This window comes from Amblyomma mixtum, chromosome 4 (genome assembly GCF_055824585.1).
Source record: "Amblyomma mixtum isolate Tamu chromosome 4, ASM5582458v1, whole genome shotgun sequence".
Taxonomy (NCBI): domain Eukaryota; kingdom Metazoa; phylum Arthropoda; class Arachnida; order Ixodida; family Ixodidae; genus Amblyomma; species Amblyomma mixtum.
Window position 1 is genome coordinate 148395423 of NC_143015.1, and position 19773 is coordinate 148415195.

Here is a 19773-nt window from a genome sequence, read left to right on the forward strand (position 1 = left end):
GTGGTGTTCGTCAAAGGGTGTACACCGCTGAGGAAGGAAGGAATTTAGGATAAGTTGCAGGTTTGCGCTAGTTGGAATTGTCATCTTTCAAACATATCTTGTTGTACTCCACGGGGAGACAGGTACGGATAGTGACACGAAAAATAGGGTTTTATATTGTGACAGAGCTGTGTAGCACTTACACCACCAGGTATACCTGAAAGGAAACTTCATAGCAGTCTAAACATAACAATGTATCCAGCAAAGCTTTCAGCGAAAAAAGCAGCTTGGCGGCAACAAAAATATTGAGCTCAACCGGCTGTAGTGTCCAATTTTATAGCCCTTATTAGAGCAGGCGACTTTTCATGCAAGTTAGCGTAAACTTTGTTCCAGTTGGCGGGTGCTGCGACGGCTTTAGAGCAAGTGACATGTCGCGGCTCATAAAAAGTCTAACATGGAGCGAAGCTTGCTCTCTAACTAACATGACAGGAGTTGTCGTGGAATATGTCGTGGCGAAGCCATAATCGCAGGAAGCATTAGGCTCGTGATAGTAGATAAGACCTTAAATGTACTGAATGCTTTGAGCCATGTCAAACGGGTGTCGTAGTGGAAATGTACAGACCTGTGTGCAAGCAGCGATCTTTGTGGAAATTTTTGATTACTGAGATGAAAAATTAAAGTAGACGTATCTCATTTCACCGATGGTTTTGCCAGGATGCGGCACGTGATTCTGTGCTCACTGCCCAGCTTCCGGTATATGATATGGAAGACGGTGTAGGAACCCTAAAAAAGGCTCCTGCTAGTCTCGACGAAGCCTGAAGAACGCGTATTCCAGACGCGTAAGCCCGCATTTCTCAGAGCCAGTGCCATTTCTCAGGGAGGCGTAAAGCTCCAAGAGTAAGCGCCGTGTCAGGCTCTGCATCTCAAGACTTCACGATAACTTCTAAGCATTACGCGGTCATTGCGATTGAATTGTAACTCGAATGACTATACCGCGCCCACGCGAGACATTTTGCAATAGCTAGGAATCAGATTATATATATATATATATATATATATATATATATATATATATATATATATATATATATATATATATATATATATGAGAGAAGCCAACAGCCACAGAAACCAAGGGGCTGGTTTCTGTGGCTGTTGGCTTCTCTCATATATATATATATATATATATATATATATATATATATATATATATATATATGAGAGAAGCCAACAGCCACAGAAACCAAGGGGCAGAGGGGATTTTTAATTTTATTTATTTATTTTGTGGCGTTGTTCAATTTATATTACTGAATATGTTATCGCTTAAAGCTATTTGATTATATATATATATATATATATATATATATATATATATATATATATATATATATATATATATATATATATATATATATATATATATATATATATATATATATAGGCTTGGCGCTGAAGGGGAAGAAGAACAGCGGCTTCTGGTCGCCCAGGCGGTCGAAATGCTCGGCCTATAAATTTTGGTCGAATAAAAGTCTTTTACTACTATATATATATATATATATATATATATATATATATATATAAAATCCAGCAAGAAAAGAAATCTCGGCACGGTATGTAGTAGTAAGAACGCAGACCAACGTTTGAAACTATTGACATTTGGACGACCGTGGAATGGCCTTCGTCAGAATGCACCTTGGGACATTCTGACGAAGGCCGTTACATGGTCGAAACGTCAATAAATTGTTTCAAGCGTTTTGAAACGTTGTTCTACGTTCTTACTGTATATAATATATTAAGACTGAGATTACGTCTATATCTAGAATCCCTGTTAATTCAAACAACCAAGAATACATTTCATCGCAATGACGATGCCCTTCCTAACACGTAAGCCCGTAGCCTATAGGCATATCTTCAAGCATAAATAGCCAGCTTTTTTGCATCTATTCTCACTGTCAACAAGGCTCCCGTGCGAGAGCCGAAACGTCAAGAACTTCTATTCTGAGGTTGGGCGTTCCCCTTCATATACAAAAAACGATATCTACGCACCTACGTCGCTTTCCTTAATAGTGAACTGTTGCTATCCTAAGTGGTATAATAAGACTTAGAGCTTCGTCAGCTCAGCGTGCCTTTCAGAGTTTAATTTCAGTGCTGTTCAATACAAGCATCTTGATTACCGTGTTTAAAATACCACAGTCCAGGTTTCTGTGAAACGGGTGAGAATTCAGAGATTTCAAAAAGTATTTGGAAGTCGATTCATGTTTATTCGAGGCATAAAAGAACAATATTGATGAGTGTACAATGGGCTACTAAAGAGGTATTGTTCTTTTAGTGGAGCTCGTGCTTACACTGTAACTGAAGCCAGTTCCATTCGATACCCAGGTTCTGTCAGAGGTGACAAGTGACTGCGTACTATTTAACTTTCCTCCGTGGAAGCGATGCACCCTTCCTTGTCTCCATGTTTTGAACCTCGTTTCCTCATGTAGAGATGCATGGCGACAAAGATAACCACGGAAATCAAAACGGCTCCGAGACAAACGTAGAGGAAAAAATCTGGATTTTCGTCGATAAACTGGCCAACAAGAAGTGCAGGGGCCAGGTTACCGATGCTGCCCGTTACCACGACCACCGACATCATCTTATTGCTTATGCTGATGTAATCAGCCGTCCATGCAACAACGGCTGCTTTGACGGGTCCCTGACCAAAACCCGTAATCGCGCTGCCTACCCAGAGTGCCAGGGCAGCGCTGGAACCCCACACTACCATCAGTGCAGCCGTGGCAACGAGGATGACATGGGTGAACACCAGCGTGTAGAAAGAAGACACTTTCATGGCGACCACGGCGGCAACTAGTCTACTTGCGGCGAAGAAGGAGAAATACACGGCAGCCACCTGAGAGGCCTCCACCTTGGAGAAGTGGAGGTGGCTTTTAACCGCGAACGCCGTCAGCATTTGTGACGTCGTACACTCCAAGGCCACATAGACGCACTCGTAAACGCTCAGCAGGGCAAGGGAGATGCGGCTGAAGCGGACGTCTTTGAGGTTTTCTTTTTCACTGCCGCAGTGTTCCTCCTTTACTTTGTTCGCTGACTGCCTGAAGTCAGCGTTGTCGAGACAGTACAGAATGGCCATTGAGACTACGATGAAAAGATAGAAGGCACTGACGATTCCAAATGCGTAATACACGCGGCTTGTACCCAATTCCGCTTCGTAGAACTTCACCTCGGGATGTGAAGCATTGTGGTGAGACTCATTCGACGCCGGGTGTAAAGGTCCATGGTTTAAAGACAGCGCGTCGCCACTTGTGATGGTCGAGAGGAACGGCTTGGCTATCAAAGGAGCTACGAGGGATCCAGCGGCGAAGGCGAAGTGAAAGATGTGCAGCGCAGGACTGCTGTCCTCAGGCCACATGTTGATAATCCAGACATTGGCGCCTGCGTGAAAGTTGCGCAGGATATTAATTACTGTCTCCGCAACAATGCATTATGCTCAAGATCTTACTGACACTGGTGCATTGACATTCAGCGATAAAACTAAGCGTTAGCGAATAATGTATTATGTAGACCATGCGCACAGGCTTGCCCTCAGATATGCACAGCAAAATAAGGAAACGGTTTGTGGCATCGAAGCATAACTGGAATCGATTACAAAGCATGGATGTTGAGCAGGCTTTTCGTACAGCGTCATTTCCACCATAATACATTACTAATGTATTGAAGGCGCACTGACACCTTTAAAACAGTACATATAAAAAACTCGAGCAAGGATTAATTGGTGATAAATTCGCTTACAGTCATAATTATTTCCTTCAATTTTTAGCGCGATGGGAGCGTCATGTTCAAGCCATTTAATATATATTTAATTACCGTGGATGCGATAACACTGGCATCTCATGCGAACGCGCGTACTGAGATTAAGAACTTTTACAGGAGTCAAAAAGGGTGTAGAGTGTTACTATGATTAGTTACGTGCTTAAAAGCTATTATTAGAAAGCACCTCTGAACTATCTGATTCAGTGCGAGCAAGAATTCTGAGGTGGCAAACAAACAGCCACAGGGAAAACGCAAGGTGAAATAAAAATTCCACTCCGGAAGCAAACTCTGGCGAGCATTGTTTAGGCAAAATAAGCAATTAATTTCAACTGCACTGTTCATAATCCCTTGTCAAGGCATCAACGACTCAGCTGTATACATGTTTAGTACGAAAACAACAACCTCAGAGAGCGCAGTACATTCTGCGTCTTTGAATGTTCCCCAACTGGCCCACTGGAGGCTCAGAATGTGCCACGTAAGATGCCCTACAACTGCAACTGCAACTTATAACTGCAACTTATACTCTCCGCAAGTACGCGCGCAGAGGGGAGCTCAGCTGTTCCTCAGCGAAGCCAGAGGTCTTTTTATCGTGCCACAAAATACAAAGGCACTCTGTACAGGCATCTGATGCCCCGCTGAACTTGTGTAACACTCTAAATCCTATGGCACCACACCTACGCAGTCGGCTTCCACATACAGCAACATGGCAGCGTTATCCGCACCTCACACCTTCTCGATCAAACCACAGCACAGATAGTACGGATGATTACAAGATTGTCCAACAGACATCAGGGACTCAAGGAGGCTGACACCATGTGGCCGGTTCAGGCACTAGTCATCAACCGTATCACATCCTCTATAATATATCAAGTCCCCTAGTCTAGAGAGCTGGACCAGGACGACATACTTATTCACAAAGCCTGTAAGCCGGTACGTGCCCTAATACCATACAGTACCGAAAAGCTCCTGGCCCTAAGACTCCGTTACATGGTCAGGAACTAATACAATTCCACTTTGCCAGCCAAATTAAGCACCTGATCACCGGGCGTCGCTTGCTGCAACGCCTCGTTTATCATCTGTTCATAGGTTACAGCAATGCCTTGAGGGCACTCTCACAAGTTCACAAGGACCACCTACAAATCGCACCCATTCCGTCCTAGAAGCACGTATCCCGACTGCCGTACTGGATGGAGGCAAGCAGGAGCCAGGGTACTGGGCCGTATCTACAGAAAGTGATCACAAGTCCGGCACACGGACGCAGCTCACTACCGCGACCGCAAATATCAGCGTCAGCCTAACTGAAAAAGAACGCGTTAGTTACGGTCGCGACAGCTTCCATCCCAACCGACACCTCCTTGGAAGCAGAGGAAGCAATCGCAGCGCTAACCATTGTCTCCAGCCTTGCGATTAACAACATATAGTAGTCATCACAGACTCGTGACCTGCATATCGAAGCTACCAAAGAGGCCTACGACACCACCTCATCCGAGGTCGTACTAGTGTGGACCCCCTGGCCATGAGTCTGTTCCTGGCATAGGTCGCCGCACTCAGTCGAGAGCCCACTCACTGCGGCTCACTTTCAGTCACGTGTGTGAGTGTAAGCGAGTAGATGCGAGTTTGAGTGGACATGAGCTTGAGTGAGTGGAGGTGAGTGTGAATGCATGGGAGTGCTGGGCGGATGCAACAGCGAAGTTTTCCGCGTGTGCTTCGTGACGAAGTTATCCCCTTAGTTTCTTGATGCGATCCCATTAGCAGCCTCACAAGGAAAGATGTAGGTTGACACTTAATCTCAGTCTTAAGTGTATAACGCGGAAGCGTTAATGGTTATTTGCTAGTTTCTTTCTTAATTTGTACCTCTCTCTAACTATACACACTCATTAACATACATCAGTGCTCTTATTTCACGACGTGATACACCACAAGACACGCAAGGTGACTTTCTAATCAAGTAGAACGAAAGTGCCTCAAGGTTTTTGCTTGCAATGGAAAGTTTTTGGTTTCATGTAATCTTTTCTTCTCATGGGTATATTTGGCCTGTAAAGAGCTGTTCAGAGAGCAGTGTGCTTTGGTGCGGGGGGTATATGCAGCGCAAGATCGACCTCGTGTCTGACTGCCTTTACTCGATGCATGTGTGTGTCTCCCTGATTCGTGATGCGCGCGCAGAGTGATAGCAGGATGTTAGTGCGACTATGTATGGCAGGTTCGCAGGATGCGGCCTGTTTAGGATGCCCACCTGTGCCGAATGCGCCAAGGCTGAGCCCCAGGAAGAAGACCACGACGTGAGCGAGGACCAGGGTTCCGCTCAGTGGAACCATGAGAACGGTGATTGATGTCACCAGCATCATCAGGATGGACGTCAGCTGTGTGTTGTATGTGTCGTACAGCTTCCCTCCTGCAATGACGTTGGGTTTGCGGAGAAGAAAACCACTAAGTCATAACTTTGCTACGGATACATTATGGATTCGTTGCTACTGCCATGAAAAGAAGGCTCGTCTGACACACACACACACACACACACACACACACACACACACACACACACACACACACACACACACACACACACACACACACACACACACACACACACACACACACACACACACACACACACACACACACACACACGCACGCACACGCACACGCACACGCACACACACACACACACACGCACGCACGCACGCACGCACGCACGCACGCACGCACGCACACACACACACACACACACACGCACGCACGCACGCACGCACGCACACACACACACACACACACACACACACACACACACACACACACACACACACACACACACACACACAAAAATTTAACGTGGCCTTGAGTCCGCCCGCTGCCACAGGAATGCCCGGAAACAAATACGAGATGGGCGGACCGCATAGACGGGGTGTGCCTAGGTCGCAGTAATCATTCCTGCTAACAAGTTGGGTGAAGCGACCGCAAGGCGACAGTTATGGCGCGATGTTTTACTTTGGAATGGCCTCGAGCTGCAATAAACATTGTTTTTAGGTTTTTAAAACTCCCCCCTTTTTTTACATTATAAGTGCACTGATCTCGGTATTGCTGGATACCGTAGAAAGGTCCTTTACAGGCCGATAATCTTTTTCGCTCCCCTCATTTTCGGGGCCCCTAAACGTGGTTCCTTTTCGAGAACTTTCTAATAGAGAGTTTTGGTCTAAGGTAACTACGCTTAGGGGTCCTATATTTGTGCCACGTAAGGTGTTTTTGCGATGTGTACTCCTGAGAGCTTCAGAACGGGGGCCCGCCGCTTCTAGATTATGATGCACGCTCACAGCGTTATTTAGGTTTCAAAGCGAAAAACTTTGTTATGCATATCGGAAATTTAGTTTTGTATATTTTTGTGATCACAAGCAAAAACAAGTAATAAATAGCAACAGCGTATTAGGTGAAATTCGATAGTTTGTGACCTTGTTTTTAGTAAGCAAAATTAGCCTGTTACAACATCCCACGTTTACTAACATCGTATCCGCATGGCCAGCAAACAGCGCTTACTCTCTAAGCCTAGCAGCAGCCTAAACCCAGAACCAATCTTGAAATTTTTATTATTTCTTATCGTTAGAATTTAGCGTTGCGGACATATGGGGAGAAAAAAAAAGGTTCTCGCGCAATTCACCCACAGCAGTCGCGCGAGGCACTAAAGCGGCAACAGCGAAATTCCAGCGATAAACGGAGCTTGTTTGCGACAGCAAGCTGCCCCGCTTCAACCGGTGTCATGTTGCCCGGCCCTATCCGGCGTTAGGCGGCCCCGAACGCCGGATATGCTCAGGCAACATGGCGGCGTCTGTTCCAGCCGGTTTTAGGCTGGCGTCGTTATCGAGTCCCGCATTCTGGGACAAAAATTTCGAATATTGGAACATTGCAAGATCATCATTATCATCAGCTCACTACGCCCGCTGCAGGAAAGAGGCCTTTCCCACGTCTCTCCAATTAATACTGTCCTGTGTCAGTTGCGGCCACCGTATCCCCTCATACTTCTTAATCTAATCCGCTCACCTAACTTTCTGCCGTCCCCTGCTACGCTTGCCTTCTCTCGGAATCCAGTCCGTTACCCTTAGGTTTGATATGATTGAAACAGCGCAAGGCCGAAGGCCAAAAAAAGAGAGAGCAGAGAAAAGGAGGAAATGGACAACACAGCGCTGAACTAGCAACTGACATTTATTTGGCACGCTGCGCGTATAAATACATTCAGGCACCAAAATAGAGAACAACGCATAGAGAAATTCATGCACCAGGATCCCTGCAAGCAAACACAAACTAAGAAGTGCGATTCAGGAAGCGAAGTTCTTTTTGTGATAAAGACACTGATGCAGCACTTACACATGTATCACCATACTTCTTGATATTCGAAGCCTCGATAATTTCCCGGCAAAGCTGGTCTTTGTTCCTAGCAACAACTCGGCAAAAATTAAACTGTGGGGTGCAATCACATTCACGGCAATGCATGCTAAGGTTACGAGACTCTTTGTTATCTACATTGTTGCGGTGCTGCCTGAGCCTATCATTTAAGCACTGTCCAGACTGGCCAATATAAAACCTATTACAAGTGAGAGGAATGGAATACACGACATTTTTTTGACACTTCACAAATTTGCATTCATGGTTTTTGGGGCAATCGGGGGAAGTTTTCCCTGGGTTGTTGACACGCGTACACAAGCTAGATAACTTAACGGGGGCCGAAAAAACAACATCCACTCCGACTCTTTTACCAACACTTTTCAAATTATGTGAAATCTTGTGGATATAGGGAATGGCTGCTACTCGCTTACTTGTTTAACGTTCAGAACGAGTAGCAAGTAAGCGAGTAGCAGCCATTCCCTATATCCACAAGATTTCACATAATTTGAAAAGTGTTGGTAAAAGAGTCGGAGTGGATGTTGTTTTTTCGGCCCCCGTTAAGTTATCTAGCTTGTGTACGCGTGTCAACAACCCAGGGAAAACTTCCCCCGATTGCCCCAAAAACCATGAATGCAAATTTGTGAAGTGTCAAAAAAATGTCGTGTATTCCATTCCTCTCACTTGTAATAGGTTTTATATTGGCCAGTCTGGACAGTGCTTAAATGATAGGCTCAGGCAGCACCGCAACAATGTAGATAACAAAGAGTCTCGTAACCTTAGCATGCATTGCCGTGAATGTGATTGCACCCCACAGTTTAATTTTTGCCGAGTTGTTGCTAGGAACAAAGACCAGCTTTGCCGGGAAATTATCGAGGCTTCGAATATCAAGAAGTATGGTGATACATGTGTAAGTGCTGCATCAGTGTCTTTATCACAAAAAGAACTTCGCTTCCTGAATCGCACTTCTTAGTTTGTGTTTGCTTGCAGGGATCCTGGTGCATGAATTTCTCTATGCGTTGTTCTCTATTTTGGTGCCTGAATGTATTTATACGCGCAGCGTGCCAAATAAATGTCAGTTGCTAGTTCAGCGCTGTGTTGTCCATTTCCTCCTTTCCTCTGCTCTCTCTTTTTTTGGCCTTCGGCCTTGCGCTGTTTCAATCATATCATGTACAACCAACTCGCCCATCAGCTCGTGCTTTCATCCTTAGGTTTGGTTTATGGGGTTTAACGTCCCAAAGCGACTAAGGCTTTGAGAGACGCCGTAGTGGAGTGCTCCGGAAATTTCGACCACCTGGGGTTCTTTAACGTGCACTGACATCGCACAGTACACGGGCCTCTAGAATTTCTCCTCCAAAGAAATTCAACCGCCGCGGCCGGGATCGAACCCGCGTCTTTCGGGTCAGCAGCCGAGCACCATAACCACTGAGCCACCGCGGCGGCCGTTACCCTTAAGGACCAGCGGTTATCTTGCCTTCGCATTACATGCCCTGCCCAAGCCCATTTCTTCCTCTGGACCTGACTAGTGTGTCATTAACCCGCGCTTGTTTCCTGACCCACTCCACCCACTTCCGATCTCTTAACGTTACACCTATCAATTTTCTTTCCATAGTTCGCAAGTACTGTAATTCCTTGCGGGATAAAGCGATGGACGGCTTGGACACACAGTTTTCTCCTAAACTATTATTATATCTGCCTCGATAGTTTCACGTGTTCGTTGGCAGGTACTTCTGGTGACAATGGTGCATTCTTTGTATAAAGGCACGCAGCTCGATTTCACACACGGTTCTGCGCTCTGGCCGGAACTGGTTGCTTCACTGGGATCATCGCTTGACTCACAGTTTCTACAGTGCGCGTCCAAGAACCCTCCGCACTTTTCCCTTACATATCTATGATGTTCACGGAGCCGGTCGTTGACACATCTCCCACTTTGTCCCACATATGTCTTGCCGCATATGGCTTTCGCCGTCCTTGTCTCGTTGTGCGCTTCAATTTTATATCATGTCTGACCGACAAGCCCAAACAACCACTTTGCTGTCACTTAAGTTGTCTCTTAACTGTCTCTTAACGTAGCTCTCGCTTAAGTTGAACCATTTTCTTTCCTCTCCATATCTCTACCATACTTTCGGTGCGTATCACAATCTTTTTAAATTTTTTCCTTGGCTCGTATCGAGTAGTTAAGACTGCCGCAGAGGATAAATGGGGGTCGCTTTTGACGATAGCAAAAAGAATAATAACAAAAAATGCAAGCGTGCCGATTTCAGGTCTGCTGATGTATTGATTTTCACAGTGAAATCTCACAATATTTGAAAATATGTCTTTATTAAGCTCATTCCAGTTAAAAATGCTTTTGTACAGAGTATTGAAGAAGCGTAGCTTGTTGGGCCAGGTGGTGCATGGTATGTAGAAAACCAGCGAAAAGGACGCATTCACAAGGAGGAGAAGTACACAGGACAACGCTGTACAACTTTGTACAGAGCTTCTGGGTATGTGAGCCAATGATTCATGTGAATTAGGCATCCTGCACATGACAACAAACGCTCCGCTATTCCACATCAACCTTACCGATGGGGTCACCCTATTCATTCTAATCCTCTATTAACAACTGATGAAGGTCCTATGTGTTTAGGGGATTTTTCAAGGGCGGAGTAAATTTGCGGCAGTGCTTTAGTTACTCATCAGAATCGCTCCAAGCGCTGCGATCCGGCTACAAAAGAAGAGGATGCATTTTTTCTTGAAGTTTCTGCGAAAGCTGCATCGATTTCCTGTAGCAGTATGGCTACGCTTGGGTGGATCCGAGTCAGTAATTATTTCCTTATTAACAAATGCTGTTGAAATTAGCGGTGTATACTTCGTTTGGGATGACACCGCCAAAATCTGCGGTTTGCGTTACCAGACTTTGGCGATACAAGCGAAGATTGGCGTTGTGAAAGACATGTTTAGGTAGTTATACTAAGCCTAAACCAATGCATCTAGTATTTATAACTCGGTAAAATAAATTTCATTTTCACGGTTGGCCCATTAACAGCTCCTGGAAATGAAGATTCACAGTGGCACTCCGTGGTGGTACACTGGTCAACGTATATTTGATGCTTCACTCAATCAACAAGACACCATGCTACGCCAGGCAGAAGCAGGAACTATAATTACAAAGAAACAAAAATTTTATACCCAGCAGAGAGCCGAGGAGACCTCCTATGCTTCTCGTTGTAATGAGGTGCGAGGTGACGGATATGCTGGTGCCGTAGATTTCACCGAGGTCTAGCAGAGTCACGCCGGCAAGGGCTGTGATTAGTCCCTGTATGTACGAGACAAAAATATGCCGGTTGCTTAATTATTATCATGTGATCTTATACTTGCTTTTAATTGCTTCTCTTAAGCTTTGTATCTTCAGCTGATGTTTCATTACATATAGATAGATCACACCAGACACTTGTGAACGCATCCAGAGGACAGGGGCGACTGACGTCTGCATGTCCGCTGTCAATATTATTTTGGCGAGTTCTTAATCATTTAGCTTTGAGGTTCTTCAAGTAGCAGCCACCCTCCGACCTCTCCCTCTCTCCTTTACAGTACAAGTGGAGAGAGAACTTCATTTTTTTCCCACTTTGCTGCCTGCAAACCATGGCATGTGGTTGGTGGTGTACTCAATACAACGCCAGACGCCACCTTTTCTTTGTGTTGGGGCATACAGTGTTAAGCCATTAAAACGAAATAGGCGAGTAAAACACCCCGTTCCAATGCATCAAGAAAGGGAGGTCATACCTGAAGGAATGCTTTTTCTTTCTGGCCGGTTTCATGAAATATTTACAGTCGGACACAACTGAAGAAGGAAGCGGCAGGTGCCCCTCAGACGACGTCGTCCAACCAATGGCATCCACCTAATGTCACAACGTCACGGCCAGCCGCCTTGCTGTAGCTATCGTGGCATTGAAGAGGCTGCCAGATGCAAGGCGAATGAATGTTACGCCATAGAAATACGGCGACTCTATTGGCTGGAGAGTTTCCTTTGAAGCCCATTGGCCGCTTTGTTCTTGTATTGCATTAGGCTACAGGCAGACTACTTCTGAGACTTGTGCAAACGGTGGCAGATCTCAGGCACACTACAGTCGAGCCCAATTATAAAGAACCTGTCGGTCGCATAGATTCCTTGTATTCGAGGCATAATTTCGTTGTATTCGAGGTTCGTAGTAAGTGAACTGATGTTACAGCCAAAAATGCAGTAAGACAGTGGAAGCACGTTATGCACGTCTGTTAACTCAAACTAAACCCTATTACGGCGTTTTCGAAGCTCTCCAGAGCAGTCACATGTCTCTGGCAGATAGAGTTGCTACCCACAAGCTGCTTAAGAGATGCGGTATAACTAATCTGGGTGCGGTATAAGTCTATGGCTGCTGTTATTAGTACGACCACCTCGTCGTCATCTTCATCAGATTCCAGGAGATGGGGGAGTGTTCGTACTTCGCGCCCTAATATTTTCGCCAGTGTATGGCTCTTCGATGTAGGCGTCATCATCTGCACCAACGAAGTCGTCTCTGGCGACATTAGGTCGGGATATCTGCGCATTGACAACGCGATGTCAAATCTACATTCTTCTGATAACGTCGTTGTCGACAGGATCCACTATGCCTTACGCAAAAAAATATTGATGCACTCTGAGTCAGTTCCATCCACGCGAACTTAATCCACGGCGGGGAACAGAGTTAAACCAAACTAGGACGCCCGCACCTGGTCAATCATTTGCTATCCGTGTGCACTGTTGACGCGGCGCCGATGGCATAACTGCAGCACGTAATTATGCCGACATCAAGTGGAAGCTCTGGCTGGTCGCGTTAGGTCACCGCAATCAGCGTGATCGCAGCAGTCAGAGAAGACAGCACTCCGTGCTCCACACACTTGTCGAGCAGCGACAAGGTGTTGGCATTTTTCTGGAGCCACTCGGCGAACAAGTCGCCTCTCATCAACATTTTCCCTCTAAATTTAGGCCTAGTGGCACACTCCGCTAAAAAATTGCGAGGACACTTTGGCAACTAAAATGTTGAGAGGCGAAAGCCGAAGACCCTATGTCTGACTACTTCCGGTGGATGTGACGTCACACCGTTCCCGTGGCTGTATCGATACCCAAATTGTATATCTTTCGGGGATCTGGAGTGTTAATTATGCTTATTTACACATTTATCCATCTAATTTTACACAAATCCGACGTTTTTTCGTCCATTCTGTGACAATTTTCATTATGCCGTGACGTCTTCCAGTGGATGTGACGTGACACCGTTCCCGTGGCTATATCGATGTTTGCGGTATTTTGGCGCAATTTCGGCATTTTTGCCTATAATTAATTAATTAACCTGCAATCATCAAACTTGGCTTCTAGGTCCACTGTTTTCTCCTATATCTGCAGCAACCATTGGTTTTCTTCTATCTTTTTTAGTTCCCGAGTTATACACATGTTACAGGCTTCGTTAAAGGACGACAGTATGAGCAAGTAAAGGCTTTCTCCTTAAAAAATTCACGCAGGCCCTTGTGTCGTACCTGTAGCACATGAGAATGTAGCTTCCAAAGAACTGCGCCTTGCGAGTCTTCCCGATGGCACGCAGTCGCCACTGGTCGCTGCCGTTTTTGGTAGGGACGGTAACGACGGTAATTTTACGCTAACGCGAAGCTTACTGCAGTCGTCACCAGCGCTAGGCGCTGCCTTTTAAGGTATATGCGTTATTGACGGCCGCACCTGGCAAAAAGCTTCGTCGGCATTCCGAACATCCCGTATTATTTGTTCGCCTTCTGGTTGTCCGCATTCTTTCCTTAAAAAAGGGGGCAAGAGGCATCACGGAATCTCGGAGGCGCTGGTCACTCTCCGCTCCTGCAAGAAGCTGCAGTTTTCGACTCCAGGGACGAGTTAACAGCGCCTCCTCGTTCGCTGTAACCGAGCTGTGCGGCCCCACTGCTTCGTTATATCTCGTTCGTTGTATGCAATGCATTGCCCTGATATATATTTTGATGGTAGCATCACCGTCGTTAGTAATAAGTGAGCGTTCATTATAACTGCGGGCGTTGTAAATAGGCTAAACTGTATATTTTTTTTTTGGTTCACCGAGAGCGTCACATGTAATTATATGCGTGCAAATATATGGTACGGGGCGCCTATATTTCCTGTGTTTGACGTAATGCACGCCTCAACTGGACTCTGATTTGGCAGACAAGTCGACAATACAGCGACTCAGTCCTTCGGGACAAAAAAATCCACGAGTCGCAACGGTGACGTCCTGGCATTTTCAATTATCTTTCATGCTTAGGTAGAAAGTAACAAGAGCAAATGTCAAGCGATGTGTACTGGTCTACTCACTTTGCTCGTTGTTTTCTGGAGCGAAGGTTAGGCGGGGTTTAGAGGATTTTTGATCATACATCAAATGAAGTCAAGCACAGTGAAAGGCACACAGCGTTAGGGAAAAGAATGACGTTCTTGCGTCTCGTTTCTGTCTCGCCATGCCCCCTCATTCATCCCCATCAGCGCAGCGTCGTCCACTACCGGAGAGAAGGGCATCCGTCTGACTTTTAATTAACCCAGACCTGCGCCAGCTGTGGTTGCGTTATCCCCTCTGACTTCCTGATCTCACCTGTCCACCTAACTCACTGCCGCCTGCCGCTACGCTTGCCTGCTCTTAAAAACCCATCCGCTACCTTAAAGGGATACTGAACCAAACTTTTGGAGCTGCTCTTTTACATGTAAACAAGAGCTTTACTGCTAAACTTGATAAATGCGGCAAGAATTTTAGCAAAGAAAGGCGGATAGCACGTTTTTTTTCGCGATTTATTGCCGTGTTGTTGCACCTGGCGGCCGCCTGTGGAAGCTGCGACTAGACGTCATAACACCCTCGCGCCCACTGTTCCCGCAGGAGCACGACTGCCACCGCTTCTCGCGGGATTTGCCAGCTTTGCGTCGGCAGTGTCGGAGGTTGGGAGCCTTATCGCTTGGTCTGCCCAAACTGCAGTGCGACATCGCGCTTCGAGTGGCGAGACCGGTTGCCTGTCAGACGAGGGTGTCATGACGTCACGCTCTTCACCTCGTGCCGGCCGGGAGGGCTTGGCGCGCGCTCATAAAACATCGTACATAAGACCATCCGCTGAAAAATATGCGAAGTGACGACTATATTTTGGTGTAATCACATTCCGAGAATCTCTTTTCAGCGTTTTTGTTCAATTTTGAGATTTTGCTTCAGTATCCCTTTAAGGGACCATCGGTTACATTGCCTTCGCATTACAACACCTGCACAAGCCCGTTTCTTCTACTTGGTTTCAAGTAATTAGTAAGTCCTTGTTTGTTCCCCAATCCAATCTCCTTTCTTACTTACTTGTTTCCTTTCCGTACTTGCATTCTCCCCAAATTAGCTACGGTGCACGCCTCTTGCTGAGTGACTGTTGCAATACAGCCGAGTAGAACAACAACTTTATTTTGGGATTCTTACTGGCACATTTGCTTCTAGGCGCCTTGTTTACCACCTTTTGTTACATTCAGTGAGGAGAGCCGGAGGATGGGAGCGGCAGTAACTGGAATGTATTTTCTGTATTTTAGAGGACCGCGCACAGCTTTCTCCTTTCCACACGTAAGGAGATTTAAGTGCACCTGGTAAACCTTTTAGTCGTGTGCGTGCTATAGGTGTTAGTGTGTATTTAACTAGCGCTTCGATGTACCAAACGGGTAAAAGGCAGCTCTTCTTTTTTCATCGGACTGCATTTCACCCTGGCTTTGATCGATTAAAACGCAGCTCTTCTGTTTTCTTTCTTCGGATCGCATTTCACACTGGCTTTGAGTGCCTAACATTCTGCGACGAATCTGGATCGTAAATACTGTAGAGGCCATAAACCTTGGCTCACAACTTCGCAAAAAGCCTGCAGCTGCGGATTGCTTCCAATTTTTGAAGACCAAAGTCAAAAATATCACATTGTATAAAGATGTTGCATACCGGAAGATGCACATTACCTTCCACTTCCGTAAGTTTCTCTAGAAAAATGAACGGAACTATTCCTCTAAAGTACTCGCAAAGAAAATGATTCATTGTATGCGGCGTAGTCAGAAATGGGTCCCCGAATGAATTGTGGATTAGGGTGTTTCACATCCTGAAGCGACACGTATACGTTGTGACGGACGCCACATTGTCGGACCCTGTATTAATTTAGACTCCCAGGGGTTCTTTAACGTTTGCTGAAGAGTACAAGAGAGCGGCATTTTTTGATGTCGTCGCAATCTAAATACTGCCACCGCTGCCGGGATTGAACCCGTGACCTCGGGATCAATGGTCGAACTGCGGCAGGTGGGATACCTGAAAGGGTACGGCCAGAATAGCGGAGGGAAATTATGTAATTTAACGATGGGTACGGGAGGGCGTTCTCGATCCGCTCTTAAGTTAAGGTAATGAATGGCTGGGCACTGTAATTCTTTATGGAGCGCTACAAGCTGGTCACAGATCTCGACTAAAAGCTGTGCTGAGTAAAGGGAAAATGAGCTTTGAACAAACGATGTTTTTCTAGGTCCACCTGTATGCGAAGAGCTGAACGCTTACACAAAGGGCACAAGTAATGTTCTTTGTGTGTGGTCTTAATTTTTCTAGTTGTGAATTAACTGGCCCAGCATTGCGCAATTCTGCAGGGAAGGTTTACTTTGGAAAATATCTATTGTTTCCGTACTCTGTAGCACCACGAAATACGCACGCAGCTTACGCGCCCCAATAAAAGTAACTTTGCACAAGAGCAGATGTACCGTACTTACCATTCCTAAGTTGCCGAGGCTCACATTGAAAGTTCGACCCAAATTGAGCCATCGCTTTAAGCGAGGAGAGAACGTCTTCTCCTGGGTCCTGTTGCTCCTGCCGAACAAAAATGATTACTGTGATTACCCCCGTGATGAGCAATGTATGTCTTGGAGTGGCTAAAGATAGCAACTCCAGTGCTCGATGTTTTTACTTGGCACGCAGAGGGATCGCAGCAGAAAACCGCCTCAATTGATATCTCTAGGGAGGATGCCCTCGGCGGGTACCCCGCTGAAGTGTTGGTGTTGGCACAAGCGGCACATGCATGTTTAAATTCTGCACCATTCATGCAAGATTCTCGCGCTTCTATTCAGTTTGACGAGATTTGCAATTACGCGCGTTTTGGAAGGGTCATCCTAAGCTGGGGAAGCTGGTTAAGTCCTTGGATGTATATTAATGCGCCAAAAGGAAGCTTTGCGAGACGAGCATTGTCGTAATGTGACGTTAGTGATTTATATTTAAATAAATAGAAGACGGCTACGCGCAAAAAACAGACTGTAGCCCGTGTTTGTCGATGCTATTTATTCAGTGTGCTTGTAGTAATGGGCGCAATTTCTCGCATGAGTTCTGGCCGGTATTGAGGCCTAATAGCCAGCGAAAAGCTTTCGTGACTCGTGCACTGCAGGACGAAAACTAGATTTCCGTCTCCCAATATGTCATGCTCAGTAAGTAGAACACAATTAATTATGGAGGTGAACGGTTTCGCGAGAGCCGACGAAGAACAGTAAACTCTTCCTGTTTTGAAGGTCACTTGCTCTCTGATACAAGTGAAAATGTGCTCTGTAGAAGCAAGGAATAGCTACGTTTGTGCACTTCACCTTTTTGCAAAATAAACATCTTGAAGAACTTCACTGTGGACAATTTAAGGGAAAACGACCACGTTCATACCTATTACGCTATTGAGGCTTTACATCAGTCCTCTGCTTTTTAACATGAAAAACTACCACAGACTACAAGGCATCGTGAAAGTTTTGAGCTGTATCTGCATGTTCTGCGTTGTCACCAAAACATTCAACGGGCAATAGAGAGGGCAATGTTCTTTTTGTAAAATGTTGGCACAATCAAGACAGCCCCTTCACTGATAACATAGTCCCCAGGAGTTCAGCTGTGGTTAAGAAAAAGAAATTCTGCGGCCTACTCACTTTCCATTCTCCGGATTGGGCAGCTTGTGGTACCGAACTTCGTCGAAGCGCTTGCGTCCTCCATTTTTCGTCATCGTTTCTTTGTTTTTATTTTAGCACTAGGAAGCAGCAAGGCTGCGTGCGTCCGCAAGTGCCGTTTGCAGGCCGTCGTTTGAGTTTTAGTTACGCCCGGAATAAACTTGCGCGCGAAGAGTCGGCAGTGACGAGGTCGCGCTTGATGAAACGTCACCCCCCTGCCAGCTGCCCCACTGGGCCGCAAGAGGCGCGGCATTCCGCTGCCGACGAGTGACGCGCAGCATCAGAAGGGCCCCTTTTTTTGTCATTTCGCCGATGGCACAAAATGCGCGCGAGCGGCGATAAAAAGGTAAAACAAAAAGTGGAACTGACAGCTAGAAGTCAGACGTGGAAGGTCGCACATGTTGGGCAGTTCCATTCACTAGGGCAGTAGAAAAGGTAATCGGGCCAACCCTTATAAAAATGGTCTATAGACAGTCTATAGACTTCTTATTGACTGTATTGACTTCCTGTAGATATTGCTTTTTGTCTATTCATAGTCTATAGAGTGTCTATAGATAAAAGTCTACTAAAAGTGTATGGCCATAAATCTACAGATTGTCTACAGACTGTCTATGGCACTTGTATTGCCTATAGACTGTTCTCTAGGATTTGTCTATAGAGAGCCCATAGATTTTATAGACAGAAGTCTATAGACAATCTATAGACTGTCTAAAACTTTTTTGTAAGGGAATTAGGAGTGTATTGGCAAAGCCTGGTCCTGCATGGGATCAGGGTGTAACCTTCATTTATCAATATTGGGCCAATTACTTGTGCTGCTTGGGGTCCACCTTTCCATCCAGTTCATGCGCATTTCAAGATGGCTGCTCTCCGGCCTAGCCAATTGCGAACAAATACGGAAAGCCCGCGCCTCCGCGCCTACCACGCATCCACCTAGTGGACAGATTAGTCCCGCGAAAAGCGAACAAAACATTTTTTTAGACGTTTTTATCTGCTGCAGGTGGTTGGCAGATCACCTGCGGTTTCTACTGTTGCGAATAGGCGCACACAACAGCCCAGAAATAAATGCGGCGGCACTCATGTTGCCAAGCGCTGCAATACAAAGTGTAATCAAAGCGAACAAAAAGCATATGACTAAGGAAACGCGTTGCTTTCGTTTTCCTTTTTCAAGTTTCAGTTTTAATTTCAAGGCACCTGTAAATAGCGTTTGACGACCGATTAAACGCGAAAGAAACGAAAAAAGTAAAGCGGAGTTTTCAGGAAAACGAAAGCATTATTATTCAGCATACTGCGCGGCCCGTCTTAGCACATTTTAGAAAGTACTGTGTGAGACCTCAGTGGCAAAAAATGCAGACGGCTAGTCAGCGTGTATATCTGGCAGTAATTACGGTGAAGGAAAAGAGTTTTGAAACGAAAACAGGAAGCGCATCTTTGAATATGATTTACCATCTTGCAGGCGGATATGTAGTGCACGTGCAGTTGTCGACTTAAACGGAGGCTGAAATTGGTTTTGGGAAATTTAACGAGATTTAAAGATTTGAATATATTAAGGTTCAACGTAAAGGATGTTAAGTATTTTTGAGCTAGCTTTTATAATAGGTATTCAAATAGAACTTTATGCTGCGCTAGTTGGTCCCTTCTTCGTTTCGCCTTTG

General features: G+C 45.7%; 1 protein-coding gene across 1 annotated transcript; it reads right to left on the bottom strand.

The window, feature by feature from the left end:
• Positions 1 to 2225: 2225 nt before the first annotated feature.
• Positions 2226 to 18348, bottom strand: LOC149348705 (sodium-dependent glucose transporter 1A-like). Its single transcript, XM_089588275.1, has 5 exons — positions 18104 to 18348; positions 16922 to 17018; positions 11329 to 11455; positions 6023 to 6181; positions 2226 to 3411 (listed from the first exon to the last, which is right to left on the bottom strand). Exons 1-5 carry the CDS (start codon positions 18175 to 18177, stop codon positions 2393 to 2395), a joined length of 1476 nt encoding a protein of 491 aa, XP_089444401.1. The 5' UTR covers positions 18178 to 18348; the 3' UTR covers positions 2226 to 2392.
• Between the last annotated feature and the right edge of the window lie 1425 nt (positions 18349 to 19773).

Bases quoted from the DNA above. Each gene is read 5' to 3' on its own strand.
- LOC149348705 (XM_089588275.1), bottom strand. From the start codon at position 18,177: ATGACGAAAAATGGAGGACGCAAGCGCTTCGACGAAGTTCGGTACCAC. The intron at 11,456-16,921 runs GTAAGTACGGTA...TCGTACATACAG, and splicing joins GCCTCGGCAACTTAGGAATG to GGACTAATCACAGCCCTTGC. The intron at 3,412-6,022 runs GTGGGCATCCTA...ACTTTCACGCAG, and splicing joins CCTTGGCGCATTCGGCACAG to GCGCCAATGTCTGGATTATC.